The 26281-nt window shown below is 37.3% G+C and overlaps 1 protein-coding gene across 10 annotated transcripts in view; it reads right to left on the bottom strand.

Moving 5' to 3' along the window:
* The window catches only part of alk (ALK receptor tyrosine kinase), a 507671-nt gene that overhangs the window by 180153 nt on the left and 301237 nt on the right, over window positions 1-26281 (bottom strand). For 8 of the 10 annotated variants that reach the window (XM_057858937.1, XM_057858935.1, XM_057858936.1 and 5 more), the window contains one exon: window positions 6302-6432. In XM_057858937.1, coding sequence (XP_057714920.1) covers window positions 6302-6432 — 131 coding nt within the window. Of the gene's footprint in view, window positions 1-6301; window positions 6433-10673; window positions 10748-11443; window positions 11575-26281 lie in introns of those variants that run through there. The other 2 variants (XM_057858944.1, XM_057858943.1) reach the window with 2 other exon arrangements.

Raw genomic sequence — 26281 nt, 5'->3', positions numbered from 1 at the left:
GGCACCCCTGGTTTAAACATTAAACCCCCCCACAATTTTACTCTCCTAATCTTTTCAGTTTTTAGTCAACAACATAAGTGCTCCTCAGATTTTGAAAACCCTGGAAATGTTGAATAACTATAATTATGAACTGTGGCACATTGGCTGATTGGTTAGCCTGTTTAGAGGTTCAGTGTGGAGATTTCATTTTCTCCCCTGCATGTGTGGGCATAGCAGTTTCCTCCCACATGTAAAAAAAACACATGGTAGCTTAACTTCTTTGTCTAAATTGTCAGTCGGTGTGAATGTTAATATGAAAATTCATTCATCTACAGTATAAGAGCGCTGCAATTGGATGTCGGTTTGTGTGGGGCGTACTGAGCCTCTCATTCAAAGTCAGCAGTGATCAGTTCCAGAACATAGGCTATGGTTAAACTCAAGGCCACAGGGGCCAGCTCCAGCCCCCTACATCATTTTATTTTTCCTGCAAAAGCAAATCATGTGCATTGACTTCATATGTCTTACACAAATATCAAAATGACAGCTTGTAACTCTTAAAAAAATTTTACAGTGGGGCAAGTAAGTATTTAGTCAACCACTAACTGTGCAAGTTCTCCCACTTGAAAATATTACAGAGGCCTGTAAGTGTCAACATGGGTAAACCTCAACCATGAGAGACAAAATGTGGAAAAAAACCCCAGAAAATCACATTGTTTGATTTTTAAAGAATTTATTTGCAAATCATGTTGGAAACTAAGTATTTGGTCAATACCAAAATTTCATCTCGATACTTTGTTATGCACCCTTTGTTGACAATAACGGAGGCCAAACGTTTTCTGTAACTCTTCACAAGCTTTTCACACACTGTTGCTGGTATTTTGGCCCATTCCTCCATGCAGATATCCTCTAGAGCAGTGATGTTTTGGGGCTGTCGTTGGGCAACACGGACTTTCAACTCCCTCCACAGATTTTCTATGGGGTTGAGATCTGGAGACTGGCTAGGCCACTCCAGGACCTTGAAATGCTTCTAATGAAGCCACTCCTTTGTTGCCCTGGCTGTGTGTTTGGGATCATTGTCATGCTGAAAGACCCAGTCATGTCTCATCTTCAATGCCCTTGCGGATGGAAGGAGATTTTCACTCAAAATCTCTCGATACACGGCCGGCCCCATTCATTCTTTCCTTTACACAGATCAGTCGTCCTGGTCCTTTTGCAGAAAAACAGCCCCAAAGCATGATGTTTCCACCCCCATGCTTCACAGTGGGTATGGTGTTCTTTGGATGCAATTCAGTATTCTTTCTCCTCCAAACACGAGAACCTGTGTTTCTACCAAAAAGTCCTATTTTGGTTTCATCAGACCATAACACATTCTTCCAGTCCTCTTCTGGATCATCTAAATGCTCTCTAGCGAACAGCAGACGGGCCTGGACGTGTACTGGCTTCAACAGGGGGACACGTCTGGCAGGGCAGGATTTGAGTCCCTGGCGGCACATTGTGTCACTGATCGTAACCTTTGTTACTGTGGTCCCAGTTCTCTGTAGGTCATTCACTTGGTTCCCCCGTGTGGTTCTGGGATTGTTGCTTACCTTTCTTGTTATCATTTTGACGCCACGGGGTGGAATCTTGCATGGAGCCCCAGATTGAGGGAGATTATCAGTGGTCTTGTATGTCTTCCATTTTCTAATAATTGCTCCCAAAGTTGATTTCTTTACACCAAGCGTTTTACCTATTGCAGATTCAGTCTTCCCAGCCTGGTAAATGGTCTACAATTTTGTCTCTGGTGTCCTTCGACAGCTCTTTGGTCTTGGCCATAGTGGAGTTTGGAGTGTGACTGACTGAGATTGTGGACAGGTGTCTTTTATACCGATAATGACTTAAAACAGGTGCCATTAATTAGAGCTGGGCGGTAAACCGAAAATTTACCGTCACCGAAATTCTTCACGATGACCGACGTAATTTTGACCATGTCGGTAAATTCGGTAAATTAATAAAACAAGAAAATAGTCTTTTCATCCCGCTTTGACTCTGTGTTGTTCGCCTATGTTCATTCCCCTTTAAGAAAGCAGTGAATGTACTCACGTAGGGAGTCACGTGATCATCAGGAAGCCAATCAAACAGAAGCCCGGCAAGCTAACGCTAGCAGCTAATGCTACAAGCAAAACGTGATGGAGTGTGGCTTAAGGGAGGTTCGCCAAACTTTCACCCGACATTTAATAGACTCTTGGTGGCATCCAGACGGGCTTTCACCCGCTGTACTCCCTTGTTCTCACGATTTCCGGAGATGGTGCTTTCATTGCTTTCTACTGGTAGCCAGGCCACAGGCTAACGCTAGCGCCTAACGCTAGCGGCCGCTAGCGGCTAACGCTACAAATGAACGTGAGGGAGTCGGATAGCGGCTCTAACCTTGTCAAAACGGCTGAACTTAATCAGTGGATTGTGCACGGACTGCATCTAGCAATTACTATGTCGCGTTATTTTGTATCTGACTGTGTGTGATTTCTCTGATAGCTTTTGTGATGGTAAAGCATTCAGCATTAAGCACAATCCAACGGTGAAACTTGTAATATGACCGAGAAATGGCCCCAGCTATTTTTCTGTATGTGCTTAATTCTGTGTCATTATTGCTATCATAAAATCTTAAGTGTTTCATTTGCAGAAGATCAATATAGCTTTAATGTGTGTCTGTCTGTCTGTTTGGGGGTTCATGTATGCCTGCATTTATTAAAAAATGCACTTGGGGCTGAAACCATAAAGTAAACACTTGTATTGAATAATTATGTCACAGCAGCCATTAACAATAAATTGTCTTTTTGAAGTGTACTGTTCAAGCTGCAAGTCATTTGTGTTACAATGACATGTTTGCACAGGCATATTGATTTTGACAATGTAGATTGTTCAAGCCATACACGCTGTTATAAATGCTCATACTTGAATTCTTATTGTTTACAATACATTTTTATAAACCTAATGTCTAGACTGCATGTACAATTGTTAAATATATCAAATTGAATGCTGGTAACTAAATCAACAAACTGTTAATCTGTATTTCATGCATTGATTCAGATTTTCTAATTATACAACAGTCCGCTTGGGCGACTTTATCGTCATTTATCGTTATCGAGGTAAATCTGCTCCATTTATCGTGATAAGTATTTAAGGCCATATCGCCCACCCCTACCATTAATACAGGTAACGAATGGAGCTTGTTAGACCTCGTTAGAAGAAGTTAGACCTCTTTGGCAGCCAGAAATCTTGCTTGTTTGTAGGTGACCAAATACCTATTTTCCACTCTAATTTGGAAATAAATTCTTTAAAAATCAAACAATGTGATGTTCTGTTTTTTTCCCCACATGCTGTCTCTCATGGTTGAGGTTTACCCATGTTGACAATTACAGGCCTCTCTAATCTTTTCAAGTAGGGGAATTTACACAATTGGTGTTTGACTATATACTTATTTGCCAAATTACAAGACAAAACACGAATACTTTGAGAATGCAATTTAATAAGAGTGCACACCTCCTCATCCCATTGGGAAACCATCATATGTTTTCCTGTGTAAAATACATTATTCATATTTGGCAAATGTTTTTCAGGACACTATTATGCAACAGTTTTTAGAACAACTTAAAATCTTTTTTTTTTTTAATCGACACTCAAAACTTAAATCGCTCGGGAGCAAATTAAACAAGATAAGTCTTTTAGCAAAAGCTTGTGCAATCCATCCCAATTGTCTGCATACAGGTCATTAATAGCAATGAGTGGCTAATTTTGACTGCAAAATCCTGGAACAAATAAATCAAGCAAATGTCTGTGCCAGGAATCGTGTCCGAGAGTCTTAATTGTGTTCGCATGCTTCAAATTCTGTGCAAGTTAGCAAGGAAGGTAATTCGAGTCCCAGCTTTGTGACAGGTGCTAGAGGGTAAAAATGGGGGTGGCCTTGAAATCTGCGAAATGTGGTAAGGCCACACGGTGGGCTTGCCGACAGAGATTAAGGCTTTGATTTTGTAGTAGGAGGTGCGTTGAGGGTGTTGTGTTGGAGAAGTAGGTAGTGCCTCAAGAGAATACCACACATCTGCATTGTTTTTCTCCACTAGCCATTGCCTAAACACTGCCTGACAAGAGGAACTTAGCGAACCCTGAGCTGAGGAAAAAATAGACACTATTGAAGCGATCGAAGTGTGAATTTGCATAAGCAAAAGCACCTGCCCCAGTCTTTCTGATTTATCTAAAGATGATAAGCACATTCATTTGTCTATAAAATACAATGGTCCAATTCTTTGTTTTGCATGTTTATCTGATACCTTTTTGTCTTCTCCTTAGGGACAGTACAAATGATAAAATAAAGACATTTATTGTTGCAGATCACTTCTCAGAATTAGCAAAAAAAAAGTTCCCTGACTCAAAGATTGCATCGGTGGGTTAATTTTATCAATTGACCTTTTTTAATTTATAATTGGACACACTAACAAACTACCTTCAAGTCAAAGTGAATTGCGAGCTGAAGTGTCATGAAGTGCAGCCATCAAGATAATGATAGAAATTGCCAAAAGTGCTACATACAATTAAACAAAAGTCACTTTTAATTTTAGTAATCATTATGTAGCTGTAGATATTGATTGTTCTTTGATTGCTCCAGGTTAAATGTTACTATAATACCTATAAATTCATATTACTTTAAAAAATTGAGTTTTATTTTTGTTTCACATAGCACGCTATATACAACATTGTAAGATTAATCACCAATTTGTTAGGGCATACGTCACTATTTGTAAGATTGCCAACAGCCTCGGGTTGACAGGTATGCATTACTGACTGTTAGACAAAATCACTGAGAGTCTTTTTCATATATCAATATTTTTACTCAGCTACATGCTGTAGCTATGAACATGTTCAAGCTAACAATTCATTCAGAGCTCATTATTGCCGGACATTTTTTGTTCACTTGTTGCGAAGGTGACAGACACCAGAATGATTGCATTTCTAGTGCATTTCTTTTTAAACAATCTATATTTGAGATATTAATGTTGTTAGATTGCAATACAATATTTTAATGTCATACTTTTCTGTATTTTTATGGTTTAATTAAGCTATTAATGTTGGCAATATGGTGTGGATCTCTCCAATAAAGACACTTTGCTAGGTATAGAGATATTTGGGTGTGATACGATCCAAGAACAGTTCAGTTTTAAAGTGGAGAGATTTGAATCGCTTTGATTCAGTGGATTACGAGAGAGTATGATGCAAAGCTTTGAAGAACGCATGCAATCCTTTTACAATTATAAATGAACTCGTCAGCCGTATAAATAGCATCCATCTAAGAATAGAAGAGAATTTGTAACCTTTGTCGTATTAATTAAAATGTAACAAAATGTTCCAGCACTCAGAAGCCCAAAGTATTCAAAGTAATTGAATTCAAAGTAACAACAGTAATGTGTGTGAGCAGATGTAGTCTTTCCAAGTGGCGACACTTTGATTCAGCATCTCATTATTCAAACAAAATCTTTCTATTTTCATTTTTAATTTCTCCATACAGACACGGAGAGCCAAGTCTTGTTTATGTTCAGAAATATGCAGGCACAACTCATCAACATCAAACACCAATAAAAGAGATTGAACCTCAATGGCAGAAATAACTGATTCTAAGGTAATTTAATTTCTATACGGTGTACACAAAGCAGTGTGTGTCTAATATTTGCATGAATGTTAAGAGACAGCTTTAAATCTACATTGGCATACGTCTAATTTCTAGAATCCAAACTTTAGTGACAAAATTTCGCTTCGACATGAGCTGGTTCACAAGTTGCAAATGTTTTACTGTGAAAAAAGGAGATTTTGAAACTGTATTTACCTGGAAAATCATATGAAGTACCTACGTACTAGTAGTGCAATGAAAAGAAAAAAAGTGAAGTGCTTTCAAAATTGTCTAGTCTGACTTGTTTGAACTGCGTTGAGAACTCGGTCACCCGGCAGACACGTGAAATGCATTTACTCTACATGCATTTTACAGAAGCATTCAAAAGCAATGTAAGAAAAAACAAGTTGAGTTTCATTTTACATGTAATAGGATTGTTTTTCACTACATTCACCTTGGAAATATAATATTTCACTTATAGAGCAAGCAAAGGGACCTTATTTGTTGATGCTTTTAACTGTGTGACTTATCCAAACCACTTCAGAAGATTAAAAAAAACTATGCTGTATGTATACATATATATGCCATATGATATACAAGTGACGGGTGTACAAGAGTAAAATAAATTATATTGGTGAATTGGTGCTATGTGCCAAATAAAAGTTACAGAAAAAGAGCAAGATATCTTACCCATGGTGCAGTTTGTGGTGAAGTTGGGCTCAATCATAGCCATGTCATCAAGTGTCCGCTGGTCATAGCTAGCTGAGATCCGGAAAGGTGATCCCCCATGGGTCCTCAAAGTGAGGTGAGCCACAGCCCAGCTGCCAAGGAGAGAAAGCAGGAGCAGGATCATTGCGATGAGCAGGCACCATGGTTGACGAACATTCTTATATCGTTTATGAGGCTGTGGCATCAATGCAGGTTGGTTCTGTTCAGTCTGAACCTCAATGACCCCAGGGAGGGGGCTGTGTGAGACCTCAGTGGAAAAAGATGTGGGGGTTTCCCTGTTCTTTTCCATTTTGGCTCTCTGACACCTAAAAAGTAGCCTTACAGTTGGCCAGGTGTGAAGTGTACCTTACATGGAACCTTTAGCTTGAAATGATTTGGTAAAATCCAAAGATGAGGAAAAAAATCTTTTGGGTCTGGAGCATGTGAGTCAGTCAAATTCGTTACACCCTCCTCCCACAATCACTAACTGTCCCTAATTTGTCTTAAGTAAACTGTGCTGATTTCACTTAGGCTTTAATGTCATAAACAGTCCCTCTCTGTCTCTCGCACTCTCCACCCACCAGCTCTTGATCCATTTTTTTTTTTTTTTTTTAACTTTCACATAGTGCATTCCATCTGGAAATATCTTTTACAAACATGCAGTACAGTGCATTATTGCAATCATCTAAGGACCGTGTAACTGTAAAGTGATCCCTCATTTTTCGCGGTTAATAGGGAAAAGAACCCACCGCGATAAGTAAACCACTGCAAAGGAGCCCCCCCCCCCCCCAATAAAAAAATATATTTATTATGTTCAATTTATTTGTTCAGATTTAGTACTGGAAAGAAATATAAGACATGTTTTTTCACTATCTTTTTTTCTTTTTTCCTTAAAGTATAATTAAAAAAATAACTTTTATGTACCATATTTTTCGGACTATAAGTCGCAGTTTTTTTCATAGTTTGGCTGGGGGTGCAACTTATGCTCAGGAGCGACTTATGTGTGAAATTATTAACACATTATGATATCATTTCACATGTTATTTTGGTGTTTCGAAGTGACACTGAAGGTTTGGTAAACTCGTAAGCATGTTCTTTATGCTATAGTTATCTGAATAACTTAATAGCTATGGCCACGTTTGCCTTCTGCCTTTGGCAATGTGTGTTCAATTGTATTATTGACTTTTTTATATTGAAATGAATGCTTTTAGTTTGTAGCGCTTTCACGCCCACGTGGGGGCGCACTTGCACATGTTCACGTGAAGAAGAGCGCTCACACGCCAGAAGAAGACCGACAGCTACGTAGCTTTGCCTGAGTGGGCGAGTTAGCGAGAGAGAAACACGGCTGCGAACCTACATTCATTGTTTATGCTTGTAAAATATCTCTACAGAGGCAACGCCTGTGTGTATCATCTTTTCTGTTGTTGTTGTGTCTTTTCCACCCGCAACACTTAGAGCCAGTTGTGTGGTTGTTTGAACGATGCACTAATGCTAGCGAACGCATGCTAACCGTTTGTGTCATGTCATTGCTGTAAAAGCACCTAATTATCATTTATTTACGTCGATGCAAACCTGTTTGGTGTCGAGGATGAAATTGATTCAGCATATTATACGGACGTCCAGCATGATCATTTGGGAGTTTAGCCCACTGAATAGCCAGGACCAAGCCGTAGCGTCCTGGTGAGGACAGTATATTCGCATTTCGTTGTTCATGCACTGTACACTGTACACTTATTCAGCATGTTGTTCTCTATTATATTTTTATATCAAATTGCCTTTCATGATGACATGTCCGTCCTATGTGTTGGATTTTATCAAGTAAATTACCCCCAAAAATGCGACTTATACTCCCGTGCGACGTGTATATGTTTTTTTTTCTCTTTGTTGGGCATTTTATGGCTGATGCGACTTATACTCAGGTGCGACTTGTAGTCCGAAAAATACGGTATACATATACTGTATGTACACTTAAATAAATGTTTTTAAGCACTTCAAATGTAATACTTATGATAAGTTTTAAACACGTTACTGTCCCACTGAATTATTTTTAAACAAGAATAAAGTAGAAACACGCTTGTTTTTATTAAATGCTTCATCACATCCGCTCAAGTTGCTCACTTACACACAATGAGTTGCCACAGCAACTGATTAACAAGTTAACCGATGATTGACGTATGCGGTGCTCTCAAGTTTCGGCTTCCATGCGTCTCTGGCAAGAGCAAACCTAAATGTCTGTCAGTCATCGTTACTTTTAATAAGCAACTCCAGTAAACTGCCTGACCAAGAAAAGCGGCAGGAGCGAGAGTGAGAAGCTATGGATCGCATCGAGACAGCTCTATGAAGTACTTTTATTTATTTTGTATTTATTTTTCAAAATAAAATTAAATCCGTGTTGGACTGAGGGCACGGAGTTTGAAGCACAAAGTAGCGAGGGATCACATTACTTTCATAAAAAACAGCTAAGGCAACCGCTGGTCCATAACACCACATTGGATAAATAATTAAACCTGTAAGTAAAAAGGTAATCAATTCCATCGTTTTGTAGTTTGCGAAGAAGTGTTGCTTCAATAACACATTTGAAAATGACTGAGAGGGAGATTATCCAGTGGCATAACCCACCCTCTAGAGCAGGGGTGTCCAAACTTTTTGCAAAGGGGGCCAGATTTGGTGTGGTAAAAATGTGGGGGGCCGACCTTGGATGACGTTCTTTACGCAGACCAATATATTTAAGCAAATTTTAGCAAGCTATTCTGTGTGTCACATTTGCTTTATTTTTTTAAAATGAATAATTTCAACAATCTCGCAACTAGCGTTCTCTTTCGACTCTCGAGCTCTTGCGAAATACTGCTGCTGTGAAATTAAACTAGCTTCAAAAGTTGCTTCAATTTCTCGCTGTGTATCTTCCCCGTAATCCTGTCGTACATGTCAGCGTGTTTTGTTTGGTAATATCGCCTCACATTGAATTCTTTACAAACAGCGACTGTCTCTTTGCAAATGAGGCAGACACAGTTTTTGCTTATTTTATTGAAGAAATAGTCCAATTTCCACCTATCCTTGAAGCGTCAGCCGTCACAGTCAACTTTTTTTTTTGTTGATTGTCGCCATTTTAGAAAATTGGAAGTCAAGGATCACACGGGGTAATGTTGCTTAGACTCCTGCTGCCTTTTAGTGGGTAAATGAGGAGCAGCATTTAGTGTGTAAGCTACTTCATATGCTGGTAGCAGTACGGCTGACCAATTTATTAAGTCTGTGTGCGGGCCAGACGTTATTGATCTTATGATAGAGGGGACTTATGACAGCTGGGGGGCCGGATGAAATTTGACCACGGGCCACATTTGGCCCCCGGGCCGCACTTTGGACATGTCTGCTCTAGAGGTACTGTTGTGTCACAAAATACATACTTTCTATGATGAAAAGAGGGCTCAGTGATGGAAGATGTTTGAGGAAGCAGTGCACATGTCTCTTAATCTAATTTCTTTAAAAACCTTAAATCCATCGAATGACTCAAGTAAATATCTATAGCATGTGACTAAGCGTTAAAAAAAAAAAAAAAAATCCACATTGAATCATTGATGAATTATTTGTGATTAATAGTGATGATTTGAGGTTACTCTGGGCAAACCGATTTCCTTCATATTGACAGCACTAAATTTAAGTTTTCACAACTACTGTGCAAAAAATATTTTTATCCTTCTTAAATTCTTAAATTTTTCAACATCTTCATTTTTAAGATCCTCACACAAATGTAAATATTGCAGATAACCTCACTATACATAAAACAAAACAAAAACAAAAAAATCATTAAAGGAAAATGTATTTGAAGCTACCTATGTCTGCGTGAAAAAGTAACAACCTCATTCTTAAACTATGAATTAACTGTGGCTAATCCAGAGTTGGGTACAGTATTAAAATTTACTCAAGTAAGAGTAACATTACTTCAAAATAATATCACTCAAGTAAAAGTAGTCATCCAAAAATTGTACTGAAGTACAAGTAAAAAGTATCCAGTGAAAAGAATACTTCTGTAATGAGTAACGTTGTAACTGCTTATTTTTATTTTTTTTAAACAATGGTATTTTTTTCTCCCAGCACAAACGTATCTATATGAACTGTCTTTATAATGATACTGTACAATAACCCATTACAGAAATACAAAAAAATACAAAAACAAAAATCACTGGAAAAAAAAAAAAAAGACAGAAATGAAGCATTATTCGTCAAAAGAGCACGAGTGCTCTCTAGTAGAGAAAATAGTTCCTATTTTAAATAGTGAATTCTTCCTTAATGGTTACTATTATGAAGTCAAAATGATCATATCTCCGGTTTTCTGTGGTCAATCGATTCCAAATAATACCTGGGAGAGAGGTTTAAATCCACGCTTTCGATTCATGTTGATGGCAGGGTTCTATGTCAAATACTACTTCTATTTTTTACGGTGCTTCAAAGACACCACGTGATTGAACAGGCTGGTGTCACCATAGAACGGCAAGCTTGCATCAGATTGGTGGAATGGAGTAATTTGATTATTGTTGTGATGTCTCATTGGTGAAATTGGTAGCGCTACTCTTGGCATCGCTGGCAAAAAAATAATATGTAATAAAATGTAATAATAATACAAAATAATAACACCTCTGGGCTAATCTTTTTTTTTTGAAAGCTGAGTATATTTTCACTGAACAAACCCAAGCCTGATTATGCCCAGAACTGTTCAATCATTCATTCATTCATTCATTCATCTTCCATGCCGCTTATTCCTCACGAGCGTCGCGGAGGTGCCGGAGCCTATCCCAGCTAACTACGGTCAATCAAAAAAAAAAAAAATCACTTAAATAAAACCTATCTAACTAAATAGAGTTCTGAAAAACATTACAAAAAACTGCAAAAAAAAAAAAAAAAGATAATAATAGTAATAAAAATTTTTTTAAAAAAAACTGCCACTTTCCAATTAAATAAGGAAATTCAAGAAATGATGAAAAATGACTTATCCTCAGTCTGGAAAGGGTTACAAAGCCATTTCTAGGGGCTCTCATGAAACACAGCGAGAGCCATTACCCCAAAACAGAGAAAACATAGAACAGCGAATGGTGAAATAAACAATTACCCCAAGACACAGTGATCACTCACCCAGTAGGTCACAAAGGAACATAGGACAACATCTAAAGTGCAGCAGTCTTCCTTTGCCTCAGTTAAGATCAATGTTCATGACCTCACACTAAAGAAAAGGCTGTGCAAAAATGGCGACCAATTCGGAGTTTTAAGAAGGCAGGACTTACTTTGTAAAAGAAAATAAAACATTCGGAAGCATATATATAATTTTGTTGTTGTTGTGTGACTCATTACATGTGGTGAAAGAAAGTATCAGCATTTCATAAAAAGAACACCATACAACAGTCAAACATTGTAGTAATATTGTGATAGTCCGGGGCTGCTTTGATGCTTAAGGAGCTGGGTGAGTTGCTGTGATTAATGAAGCTATGAATTCTGCGTTTTAGTACAAAATCCTGGATGAATGAATTCTTCTTTCAATCTGTGACCTCAAGTTGTAGCGCACCACTTTAATGGTATGAAAAACTAAGGGAAGGTTTTGCACTATTCATTTTCTTTAACATCAACAGAAAAGTTAACATATATACCATATATATGAGATTGAGTGGTTTTATGATATTTTCTTGTGGTTTTATAATATTTTCTTGGCAGTCATATTCTCTTTGGAAATTTCCTTGACATGTTCAACTGGACAACCCCCCAAAGAAAAAGAAAATAATCTAATATTTCTATTTCAATGTCTTAAATGTGACGGTCTGTGTTTATTTTACAGCATGTGTAAAGGATAGACTAAAACACATGCTGACATATTGATTTTCAACCTTCCTCATGCCAGCTTATTCGCACCATCCTTTTGACTTGGCCTTTCTTAGAGAGAAGGGGAAGTGTTGACCAGATAGGAAGTGAAACCTCAGCACCACACTTCATCATTAGAGAGCATCTGTCTCAACCTATCAAAGAGGAGAACTTAAACACCCGATAAGAGTTGCCACTGTGTCCTTGATCACGGTAATACAATTTTCAGACCAAGAAATCTACATGTAGTGAGGCTCCAAGTCCCACAGGCTGAGTCATCAGCATGATGGCGATGAGCCTGTAATTGCTCCGCAATGTTTGTTTCCTTGTGCGTAAAATATATGCAGGCAACACATTGCGATATAACAAGTGCCTAAACCCCAGATAGGCAGTGAATTCATGCTTCAATACTCCAAAACTGAAACACAAAACAAATTAACAAAATCTATAATTTGAAATGAACAAATGTGTAAACAAAACAGTATGAGTCCCAGTTAAATAAGCTCGATACTTTAAAAAAATAACCAGGTCCAGCTCTAGTGCATCCAATTTCAGTCCACCATGTACACATATAGATTGAGGGCAATCTCCTTATTATTGTTACCGTTTGGCCTTATCTCTGCCTATAAGGGCTGGGAAAAGAACAGATTATAAAATCCAGGATATTATGTTTTTGTAGAGTTGTCCGAAAGTTTCAGCCACACGATAACATTGTGCGATAAAAAGCATTTAAAATATTATCGGAAAATATCTAAATGAAAATGACTGCATACATTTAGAAATAAATGGTATTTATAGTCATTTCTGGAACCAGTTCAGTTAAAAAGCCTAATAAAGCATAATCATTTTTTGCTTAATTGGATTATGGCGGTTAATTTAAGTTATGAGATTTGAAATACATACCTATATTTTTTCCAATACCTTTTGTGCAAAAATACCCAGAAGTTACGTTATGGCAGTGCTGCTAAAATTTGGAGACTTAAGATACACTTTGAATACTCTCACTAATGGGTTTTTTAACTTTTATTGCCAGTGGTTTTGGCTAGAATGTAACATAGAAGAAATAACATATTATATATTGCATATAATAATATATTGACAAGCATAAGTGCCTGTGTAGTGTCATCAGTTTCCACCAATATTTATTATTTATTTATTCCACGGATGGCACGGAGCTCTCTGCAGCTGCAGGAGTTATCGGAGTGTGACGAGACCAGGTACGAGCAGTCGCGTCGATATCCGCATGGACTCAGTTGTCCGTTCAATTGGCTGACGTACTAACATGTGATCAGTAAAGATAGTTAGCTCTGATAGGTTCAAATGCACATCTTTTTTGGAACAGCAAAAAAAAAAGGAAAAAAATGAACAAGCTTGTTGAATTAAGGCGAAAAAAGGGTAATGCAACAGAAAATTGATCAGATCTTTAAGAGAAAGTAAATATTTGAAGAGGCTTATTTATTTAATTGAATTGGATTTGCTTTGATGGGGAGGTTCAGAACATCTTTCAAGTCAATGTGCACTTTTGACTTCTTTTGTTCATTTATGTTAGGCTGCTTATTTAATTCCTTATAATTTAAAACAGTCAATGTTTGTGTGATCTTCAAAATATACTGTATACCATCTCACTGTGCATACTGTAAGTAATTTGTATTTATTTTTGTGAATGTTTACTTATACGTTTATTACTAAAAAAAAAAAAAAAAGTAAAAGTTTTCATTATCTTAAATTTTAATGTACATCCTATGTTCTTATGTATTCACAATTTAGGTTTAAATGTGAGGAAATGAGGGAAAATAAAAATTAGAAGATAAAGGTTAAGCTTACTGCTGTTTTTGTTAACTGTAATTTGGCAAATCATTGAAACATTTTGAATGAAAATCAGTTTCTCATGTTTGCCTTGTGATAGTATGTGTAATGCAATAGCCTTATGCATGTGTAAAACAAGTTTATCAGTGTGCATGTGTTATAGCTGAAACTGTGCCAAAAGCAGTTTTCTCTGCATTTCAGTAGTATTAAGAGGGTTCACCCCCCCTCTTCTTCCCCCAAAAAAGTCTGGCTCACTCCATGGCGACCTTCATGTCAGGGATTTCCGGCAAGGAATTATAGCCACTTTCACCCCTGGTCAGAAGTGTATATTTGTACCAGCACAGACCATGCTGAGTGTGTCTTGAAATATGGTAGATTACCGTAATTTTCGGACTATATATCGCTACTTTTTTCCTTCATTTTGAATCCTGCGGCTTATAGTCCAGTGCGGCTTATTTGTTGATTTATTTGGGTAAATAGGTAACACTTTGACAGCGGTATCATAAGACCGTCATCATTGTGACATGATACTATCATGGGCATTACTGAATGCTTATGACAGATGTCATTAAGTGTCATCAGACAAATTGTGTCACTCCATTTACACTGTATGTCCAGCTCATATCTTTTACCTCCAAACATGAGATAATTTGCCGGATAACACTAAATGACATCTGTTATAAGCATTCATTAATGCTCATGACAGTGTCATGCCATAATTATGATTATATAATGACAGTCTTATGGTGCCACTGTCAAATAAAGTGTTAACACATACCATAACTAGCAATTAATGAAACAACTGGAACAATAACTGAAGAAATAACGAGCACAGAACATTCATTTTGATTGTTTTTTATATCTGTAGCGCTGCAATGCATGCTAGGAAGCATGTTGGACAACAACAGTGATGGCAGCAGGTGGCAGCAGAGGTTTACTGTCTCCCCCAAGGGAGAAGTGATGGCCAAATGAAGCTTCTTGAAGCAATGAAGCTTTGCAGCCAATTGGTTCAAAGCTTCAAGGTGGTTCATTTGGTCTTATGACAGTCGTATGATGCCGCTGTCAAAAAAAGTGCTACGGGTTAAAATCTTTTGGTGTAAATATCCCATAATACAGTGAGTACAGCTGTGGCTTATAGTCCAGTGCGGCTTATCTATGAACAAATGTCTTTTTTTTCCCCCAAATTTGTTGGGTGGCGGCTTATAGTCAGGTGTGCCTTATAGTGTGGAAATTACGGTAGTCTGTACAAAGATAGGCGCCGTGGCGCAGCATTATACAGTGGGGTCTGAGTATTTGATACACTGTCAATGGGTTTTTCCATTGGCAGTGTATCAAATACTTGTTCTCCCCACTGTAAGTGTTAGGGAAATCACCAAAGAGAGGATGTAGGTTTTGCTGAAAGGTAGACGGCTGATCTTGCATATGAGACCGAGAAATATACTACTATATACAGTAGATGCACAGCTCCGCTAATGTGCCATTGACATCAACTGGTTTCATTCACAAACACATGACGAGCATATAACAGATCTATGCACCATTGTACAAGTACATTATTTTATCGTAAAATTGTGTTTGGCATCTTTATCATATATCTAAAATAACTCTCAATATTAATTCACTTTTTTTGGGCTTTGTTTATCAGCATGAAATTAAAGTTCAAGAATTTAGGCCAGTTGAGTGCAAACAACTTGTGGACAACGTCTGCAGTTATACTGAAGAAAAAAGAACAGGCCTTTAATAGATTTTGTAATTTCGAAAAATTAAATTGATTAGATACAAAGTTCCAATTTTGGCTGGCAACCGATTCAGTGTCTACCGCCCATAGTTAGCTGGGATAGGCTTCAGCACCCCTGCAATCCTTGTGAGGATAAGCGAGTCGGGAAATGAATGAATGAATAATGTTCCATTTATCCATAGAAATACATAAATGACAGGGTTGGAAGGTAAAAGTGCGTCTGTGTTTGCTGCCTGAGCAGAATCCTCACTGAAGCTGCATTGATTTTAGCAGTTTAGCAGCAGATTTTTGATTAAAAGTGTGGTTGTGACACCCTAATTGATTGTTACTAACAGTTTGTGACAGCAAATGTTGTAACATGTCGCTGTAATGATCAGGTATGTGCAGTTTGCTCCTGCCTCACAGTTACCATGGTGGCATCATTTTAAGGACTGTTGCATCAAAAAATGCATCTGATTTGTTTCTCTGTTTGTGTGAACGAGCCATTACCTTTTATCTGCACGCATTATTGGGTGGTTGCTTCAAGTCTAAAGTGTGACAAAAGAAGAAAAAAGAGTGACAGCAAGGCTCAGGACTTAATCTGCTTATGTCAAAGTGTTGCACAACTTCTCGCATCGTTCCCTTTTTCTTTCTTTTGAACTACTGTGTAGCATAATATTGTCACGTACACATTTTGTCACACTCTCACTGTCCACCACAACAGCAATTAAAGGGAACCTCGGACTTACAGAATTGTGGCTCTAATAAGCCACAATTGTACTCCTTTACTAAAATATGTTATTAGAAACACATAAAATATTGCCATTGATTTAAGAATCTATATTATTTAGTACATGTTTTGACCTACGGAGGGCGCCATGTTTTATGCGCGCTATGGATGCTCTGGGTAATGACTTAGTTTTTCACGCACTAGACGAACACTACCAGTCTTCTGCAATTCCTTCCACGTAGTGAGACGTCCAACACACGCGCACATTAGTTAACCATTTAAGGTCTGGGCCTATTTTGTCTGATTTTGCATGCCTTTGAAGTTGCCTTTATATTTCAAAGAAAGAATTGTTTACGATGGCCTGGTTTGGTCCCTTTTTTTGTGACACCTTGAACTTCATGTCCAAACTGTTGTTTCCTTCACTGACCAATTATAAATCATTATTTTGGGCCCAAAAAGACCAAAAATTCCAAAATCGTTTTGTCAAAATTTTTAATATTGATGTCCAATTGACATCCAAACATGCATAACGAACCGTTTTGAAACTTTGTAATATTTATTCAACATGTTAGGATGAACATTCAACCAAAAAAATTTAGAATAAATAGTCTTATATTTGACAATTCAACATAAACAACAGGTATAGCCATAGGCGTTTTTTGCCTTTATACATGCTCTAGTCAAAACCGGTTATATACAGCAGACCAAACAGTGAAGAACAGTGAAAAAATACATACCATCTAACACAAAAAGTGTTTAGAGGCCATCTCTTTATGAGTTTAGGTACTGCGGCCCATCACCTGATGAAAACTATGTACACACAATCAAGCTTCTTGAACACACATTTATATACACAAATTGAGAAGACTGATTGTGGGGAAAAAAATATATATAACATTGGAAAAAAAAGTATTTTCAAAAAAATTTACAATAAACAAGTTAAATTTTTTTCAGGCATGCCACTCCGAAAAGCAGTTTCGTCCTGGGACACAGGGCTACATCACACAGCCCACACTTCCATGGGGTGTCGGTCCTCTTTCCACCCTTCCATTTTACTTTACTTTCATTGTCACTATAAATGTACATGAAAAAAAGTTAGTATTTATGAAAATAATAAAGTATAAAATAAAAATATATACAGCAATAAATAATAATGGAAATCTATATGTATGACAATAGAAAGAATACCATAGCTGAATATGTGCTACATCCCTAATCTTCATATCGAAAGAACACCACCACAAATGATAAATTCCTGCCTGGGATACACACAGTGCACGTACGACTTTGACCTGATATGCACATTTTATTATTATATACACAAACACACACTTATATTGCATCAAAATTAACTTTGGCTTGCAATATCAAAAGAAACTTTTTCAGCATAAAAAAAAAAAAAAAGTGAGTTGGCTTACCTCTGCTCGTCGATGGCGTCACCCACGTGTTCAAATCCGTCACTATCTTCACTCGAGGACTCTTCCGAAGAAGACGATGATGACGAATTTGGACCATCCTCTTCCTCAAGTTGATCAAAAAGCACAATTGCTTGCGCTAAATTTAGTTTTCCGTTCATTCTCAAAGTCACACAAAGTTGCTGCTCGATCCAAACGGCCGTCGCTCGCCACCTCGCTGCTTCAGAACACTCCTCCCTCTCGTTCGGTGGACCCTTGCACGGCAGTTGTATTTATAAAAAAAACGCATTTTGTGCTTCCGCTGTGACTTCGAAAGGGTTCGTTTGATTTGTGTTTTTTTCATGGAGCTTCCGTTTTGAAAAAGGACAAGAAATGATGGAAATATAGACATAAACAAATGATCCATGAAGCGTTTTAATGTTTTTTTGAGACGACAATAAAACTATGAAACTTAAATGACAATATCTCACGTTTTAGTTGGTCGATTGACTTCAAATAATAACGAGAGTAAACCGCAACTTCCGCACTTTAAAACGAGACCAACCAATGGCATGTGGGTGACGTAATTAAAACATGAGGGCGCTTCAAAGACGACGTGCGCTGAGGACGCGCCGGCGTGTCCTTCAACTCTCAAGGGTTAAAAGCGGTAAGTACTTACTATTTGTGTTTTTATTGAGTATTCTATTACCTTTTTATTGCCTCAAAATACTTTTTTGCATGTGTTTCCTTCTCATACTTTTAAGCATTGTGTTTTCTTGTGGTAGCTTTAAAACGAATTGTTGAGCTGTTGACCACATTAGTCACGTAGCATATTTCAACCACCCTTATTTGATGGTACTATGTTTAAGTATTTTCTTAAGGCATCTTTAGTATGTTCTGTCTGTATGCATCTAAACAAAACAAGCTGAAAGCGCACAGTACAGCTTTGGGTGTCAAATTCGCCTATTGTTGGACATTTCACCGGTGTAGCACATTTTGGGAGAACAAGGGTTTTGTCACATTTTAGTCTCGTCTCATCCTATCTGTTGAGTTAATTATCGAGGGTTGATTGAATATTTGCTTGATTGATTGAATATTTGCTTGTGCTCATATATACCTAATACATACATAATACATATTGCCATATTTTTTCTTATTTGATATAACCAGTAAATGATTATTGCTTGCTATACTAGGTATAATGTTTAAGTGTTACAAAGTGTTAAAAAGGGTCGGGGTGACAATTGCCTTGCTTCATGGCCGCAACATTGCGTAACTAGACCTTCTAGGACATCTTCTGCATCTTACGTCTGGACTTTCGTCTAGACTTTCGAGGACAATCTTCCATTCGAGGACATCTTCCATGGCCGCAGCGTTGCATAACTGAAGTGTCTGGGTCATTCTGACCATTTTACCTAAGTGCCCTTGCTTACACACGTGTATTTAGTTAGTTCCACCTACATGCTCACACATAGCCAACCAAAATCACATGGGTGTCTCCAGCTTGCTTTCCCCCTCCCTTTAGGGCGGCACCCTTCTGTGTTAGGACAAACCCCTAATAAAAAGAGCAAGGAGGGGTTTTCTTTAGATCAATTTTGGTGACTATACAGCGTAATCTAGCATTTCTCTGTCTAGTCCCTCCTTGCTCTCCTTGGCCAAGAAAACTGAGTGTCTTCTCTCCTTATTTTTGGGTAATTTTACAAATGTCTATCTAAGGGTCTATTTTTGAACTATCTTTCCTAGTCATTTTGCTTTTGCTGCTCGTTTTGTGAAATATCGACAGGGCTGTCATGCTCATTAATGTTCCTTCCAGGTTCAAATTGAAAGGGTTGAACAGATGACATGTTTATGTCGCTAGAGTCATACTCTGGAAGCCCGGCAGCATAACCATGTTACGTCACCGCCCTTCGACGTCAACACCAATGGCGACCAACTAGTTTCACTTATTTTACAAATTGTATGAAAACAAAAACATCAAGAGAGGTTTTAATATCAAATTATTTTGTATTATCTATTAAAAACTCCAAGTCTTTCAATCTGTGGATCTCTTTTAAGACTGCACAAACAATAATACATTTGTGCTCATATTTGGTAAGGGCACCCGTGAGTTCACGCTGTAAATAAACCGTGGAACACAATTTTTGTTGATTTTTAACTAAACTTTGGGTGTAGAATCCAATATTGATCTTGGGTTTTCTCCACCAATGTCACATTTTTGAACTACAGGATCCTAGTTTTCTTTGAGATTTTTTTTTTTAAACAATTCCAATAATGACATGCAATGAAACATGAAAGACACTGGCATTACTTTCAGTTTCACAGTATTCTCGTTTTAGAAAGGATATAGATAATGCAATTTTGAAATCAGCATGCCAATTTTAATTTTAGTCAGCATAAAAATCTAATGTAAAAGATTTTTTTTTTTCTTTACCCAGATTGTTCCTCAGTGATATTCACAGCCATCTTTGTCTTGTCATGTTAGGCCATACTAACTTGTCATCGTCCACATGCTTGCCACTCTCAAGGCCACTCAGACTTGTAATTACTTCAACACATTGCTCATAAACCCCTTTAGATATTCAGTTGGATCCTACTATGACCTAACAAAGTTGACGCAAGACACAATGCTTCAGAGAAGCCTCAAAAACAGAGGATGGCATGGTATAAGTGTAGTATAATAGTAGTGTATCCATTCGGCATTGAGCTATGACCGTGGCTCAGTCTAATTTTGCTGTTGTTACACATCACATTAAGCATGGATGAAAGTATAATCGTTAAATCGTCACACAAGGCTTAACCTCAAATAAACTATACGTAGGGGGAAAAAATTACAAAATAATTTAACATCTGATCGGCAGTGAGTAATTCTTTGCGCACTTGTGAGCAAATAGAAGGCTTAAACAATAATCACAAGACTTTTACATTGTGTTATCTGGCTAGAATTAGGGAGGCACTTAAGGCAAGCCTTAATATATTTCCAATTGATTTAAACCTGAATATTAAACAGAACATTGTGCAACAGAGCTGCCAGGAGCTAATCACAGAGGATGAAAGCAAACTGGAACAAATAAACAAATGCAGATGAAAGCGGGTCCTCTCTGTGATATTCACAGTCCATTCAAGAACCACTGATTGAACTGACATTATGAACTCATAGAGGAAGCAAAAAGTCTTGAATCAACTTTTCCGACACATGAAAAGCTGATACTTAACTTATTAATCGATGCTCATTAATTTTCACCTCCTTGTTAAAAAGTAGCCATTGTTGTTTCCTCTAGTGTAAACAGAAACCTAGTTAAACTTTCCTGCTTTATAGCAATGTTTTATCCAAGACATTTTCACATATCTTACTTGCATCATGAAATAATTATCATATAAAGTGTATTATCAGTGTGATTAAACTGTTGACTGGTATTGTATGCGGATTAGTTTTAATATATGACTATTACAATAACATCAGATGCCAAAAATATGCCATGTGACTACTGAAAGACTTAAATGACACAGACAAAGTGGCACAAAAAAGAATTGTATATTTCCTTCAGAAATTTTAAACAGCCTCATATCTTGAGCCGGGACTGAGTATAAATTTGGTCAACATTTACTGCAACATGCCCTCAGCCTCAATATAAGTTTTAAATTGAAGTCAAATGAGACTTCTGCCACAATTTCATTGAGGTCAAATTGAACAAGGAATAGTGGTGGGTCATTTGGACACACTGGGACCAATAAAATAATTTATATGGGAAATTACGAACTCTACATTGATAGATTTGCCAAGGTACATGGAAAAAGATGACTAAGATGTCGGTGCAGCATCACTTCTTCAATAACCCCTGAATATTCACTTTTGAACTTCCATCTTTTTTGCGATGTGAATTTTGCTTGTATTTCATTTTTTCCTTGACATTGTATTCAATACTGCTACAATGTTGATGCATCTTTAAAAGGAATTGTAATGAAATTGGATTATTTTTGCATTATGTGGAAATGAATGTTTTGTCTGAGTGGACGACATGCTTATTTGGAAATGTAACAAGACTTAATGGGTTCAGACATAATTTATTGAGTAGATGAATGTCCAGTCAAATTGTCATCTATTGCCATCACTGTCAGTGAAACATGATCACTCAAGGTATTGGACAGGGACTCTCTATTGGCAGATCCTCAAAATCAGGTGACTTGGACCTTGGATATCACTAATTTGAATCTACCAAGGGCTATGCATCTCTGGTCCATGGCTGACAAAGTGCAAATTTCCAACTTTTTAAATCTAACATCTTTTGTAAACATCTGCAATACGAAAATATGAAAAAATGAACTATATTAATATATTGACTACTCTCAGTCAATCAATTTATTTGGTATTTTTTCTGATGTAGAGGAAATAACATATTTCATTTTCTGTGACACTGTACAGCTAGCTAGTGGGCAAGAACAAAAAAAAAAAGTTAACACAGGTTGCGCTAAACTCTGAAGGCTTCTAGGCTACTATTTAAACGTAAAGCAGGGTGCTAGCAATTTCTGAAAAATGCCTCAATAGAATTTATTTTGCCACCTGTGTTTTTTTTTTTTTTTTAATTTTTTTTGTGCACTGCGTGTGTTTTGTCTGGTTTCAATCTTTCCTGTGAAATCCTTAGTGTTCCCATCATTTGGATTTGAAATTTGTCTGTGTTTACATCTCCACAATCCAAAACACAAACACATTTGTTGTGACATGCCATTACCACAGTACTTACACGTAACTTAGCTCCGCATGACCAGTAGCTTGCATGTCATCAGTGGCACTGTTGTTGTTGTCTGAGACTACTGTAGCGGTGGGTGTGCTAGATCAATGGTAAATTAATTACGTAATGTACCAGAGTGACAAAAATACTGAACATTTATAAATGACAGCTTAGAACAAATTAATTAACACATAGGACTTTGTCAATACTGAGTTGGGGAAACTGGTGCATCTTGATTTTATTGCAAAACTTCATTGGAGTATCGATGCATATCAGTAAAACTTCCCATTCCTAATTCAAGGATGTTGGCGTGCATTTTGCCCTTGCAGTAATTCTAGTAGATTATGAAATTTTCAGATAACCTATTAACAACGCAGCTCCATTAAAAGAACTGCATTGTAAAACCTAAACATATATCTTAGTGCAAAGAACCAAATTTTCAAAGTGGTGAAAATCAATTATCTTTGCTAAATTCCGCCCAAAATAAACCAGACTAAAAAAAAACAAACCAACAAATGTTTGTAGTAATAAGTCAGTTGTGTTGAGTGGGCAAATAATAAAACAAATAAAACACAGACCAGTAACTAAATTATCAACACTTATACAATACTGTATAATGATATGTATTTGAAAGCTCTATCAAATATTGTGCATTCATAAAGTTAATAATGATTCATTTGAATTACCAGTGACAGAGAGGTTTTTTTTTAATTTAACTTTGTTTAATGGTTGTGCAGAAATTTACTGCATCACAATTAGGGCTGTATGTAATGTTTACAGAAAAGACTCAAACTATTTGGAACAGCTCTGAGTATATATCATGTAGTACAGTTCTACACCACTGCAAATACAGTGGTACCTCTATATATGAAGTCAATTTGTTCCAGGACTTTGTTTGGAAGTCGAAATGGTCGTGTGTCGAGCAGGATTTTCCCATAAGAATACATTATAACTAATTAATTCGTTCCACAGCTTGAAAACCTACACTAAGTCCTTCACAAATACTGCTGTTACTATTGCAAATAGCAATTATAAAGAGCAAAACAAATAAATTATGAATAAAAATCGGAACAATAATATAATAATAGTAATAATAATAATACATGTAATAATGGAACAAATAGGATTCTAATGTGGCGGATGCATTTTGTGTTGTGCACCTGAACGCACCACCTGGCTGACGACAGAGTGAGAGAGAATGCAGTTGAGATATTACTTTCTCGTATAACGTCTTGTTGTTGCTGCCGTCAACTGCCGACAGACAGTTGGTGTGTTGTGTTGCACAAGTTCTGAAATAAATGATTAAAAACCTGAGGAAGCTGGCGATCTCTTTTGCGATGGTATCACAATAATTATTATCACCTTAACTAATAAAGACTGACGAACGAAGTCATCAAGCAGTTCACAGACACGCACCCGCGCTCATGTTTTTCTATCATTTTCATCTTCATTTCAATGGTAAGCCTCACCTTTTTTCTTTTTTCACCACCTGCTTTAACATTCTTGGAACCCATGTGGATTTTTCTCACAAGAAAATCCGCTGTGCATCCGTCTTGCAGGAAAACTATGAAATTGCAACGCTGTCATATATCGTCGTATTTCGAGCATTTTGTCAGATGGAGAAAAAAATGGCAAGTCAAATTTTACGTCGGATGTCAAAAACATCGTGTATTGAAGCGATTGTATGTCAAGGTACCACTGTATACACGGCGGAAAACACTCAGGTGACTTGAAGTTCCACTCTGAGACCCCCAATTTGGCCAAATTTTTAAATTGTCTTATATGCATGTAAGATACATCGTTGGAAAGCTTAAAATCTCAATTTTCTGGGGGAAGACAAATTTTTAACAGAGGCCATTAAAAAAATAAAACAAAAAAAAAACCTAACTCGAGGTGAGAGCATAAGCGAGCATAATTAAAGACGCCATGATTTTAACGGGATAATATCGCATACTCACCTTGTTTCTATTTAAAAACTCCATGTAGCATGTATCACCGAGTATCAACACAGAGCTGTGAATGACCACAGCCGGATTTTTGGTGGATTTTATGGGTGAAACATGGTAATACAACAAGGGTCGGGATGCAGAAATCGCAGAATCAAGGAGTGGTCGAGATTTTCTTTTTCATATATATACCCTTTTAAACATTTTTTTCCCCAATTTTTCTGTTTGGATCGATTATTTATCATCTGAAATATCGGGGAAAATGCGACTAACAAAAACAAAACAAAAATAGTTATGAGGTATATGCGATAGTAATGAGGTAGATGTCTGTTACTTATTTACAGAGCTTCTTTTTATGGCTGGGTTGAAACAAAAGTGGTTGTGCGGTGTCTGTAAACGGGGGTCTTCAGGTGAAACGGACAAATTAAAAATTGCTCGGGGGCTTAATGTGCCATGAAACTGCTATGGCAGCATATAGACATATTGTTCTATCAAACACAACAGTTCTTTTGGCTTAATATACAGCAGTTTTTTTTTAAAGGGGGATGCAAGAGCAGAAACTGCTTTTTCAGCCTTGTCTGTGTTTTCGATATATATATTAAAAAAAAACATACAACATTGCCTATAATACTGCAGCGCATTGGACTTTTTTTTTGTTGGATGATCTATGTGTCTTCTATGTGCTTGCTCCAATCTGAAAGTAATAATAATTGGCTATCTACCTCATGATCCTTGCTCTCCGTTAAAGTGAGTGAAGTGTCTAGCTGTGAAGGTGCCTGTCTCAGCACTACCCTCATAAGCCTCCGAATCATTACCCAGCAAGCCTTGAAGGCACAGACCCTTGCCTCCTATAAAAGTGATTGACACCATGTCGCTCATAATTCAAGATAAGCTCACCTCTTTCCAAGTTTATGAAACAAGGGAATTTCTGGTGATGCACCCAACTAATGTTATCAGGGAATGGGGTTCTCTCACAATGGGAGTATACCGTTTTATTATACAGTATACTTTATACGTATATATATTCAATTGTAAGATAAGCTTATATAGGTGACTAGCTACTGCCACAAGAAGCTATTTCCACACACTAAAGCAAGATTACAGCAAAGTAATAACAGCCCTCAATCAGACTAAATATCTAACAAATCAAAAACAACGTTGTTTTTTCTAAAACCAAGACCGAGTTGTTTCCCTATACAGTGGTTTAGTATTTAGAGTGAACGGGCATGTCACAGCCCCCACGCAAAGTATCAACATAATAATTTTCATATTTCACTTGTTTTCAAATTGAAATAGCTAATCAGTCACATGGCTACTTTTGTCATTACAATGAGCTAACAGATACTCCAGCTGTATCTTAATTAAGAGACTGTAGTCTCAGAGTCTGCATTTGAAGGCCAGTCACGTCACAAGACTGTGTGAAGGCCTGTCTCAATCCATTAAAACTTGAGGAGTCTCTTCTCACGTACTCAACATGGGTTATTCTCATCGGCTGATTTGAGACGATTTTGCAGGCCACAACTCTGCCACACTCCGTCAACAGTCAAATACCAGAATGCATTCTGTGCTGCTGCCCCGGCGAGTAGAAATCATCCTAAATGGCGGCATCTACCTGCGACTTGTAAATGATAGAATTCCAACTTCTTAGTTTTATTTATTGCCAGAAGAAAAGAATAAATAATTCAGAGCTGGATGAAACTCAAATGTTGAGGCTTTCTCCAGAAGTGACATGGTTGTATGGGCTCAACAATGATCTAATCAGAAGAACAAAGTTAGAGATAGTTTGCCCACATCCAGAGAA

Source organism: Corythoichthys intestinalis, chromosome 15 (assembly GCF_030265065.1).
Source record: "Corythoichthys intestinalis isolate RoL2023-P3 chromosome 15, ASM3026506v1, whole genome shotgun sequence".
Taxonomy (NCBI): Eukaryota; Metazoa; Chordata; class Actinopteri; order Syngnathiformes; family Syngnathidae; genus Corythoichthys; species Corythoichthys intestinalis.
Note: the sequence above shows the minus strand (reverse complement) of the source record. Positions and strands in the feature narration are given on the sequence as shown.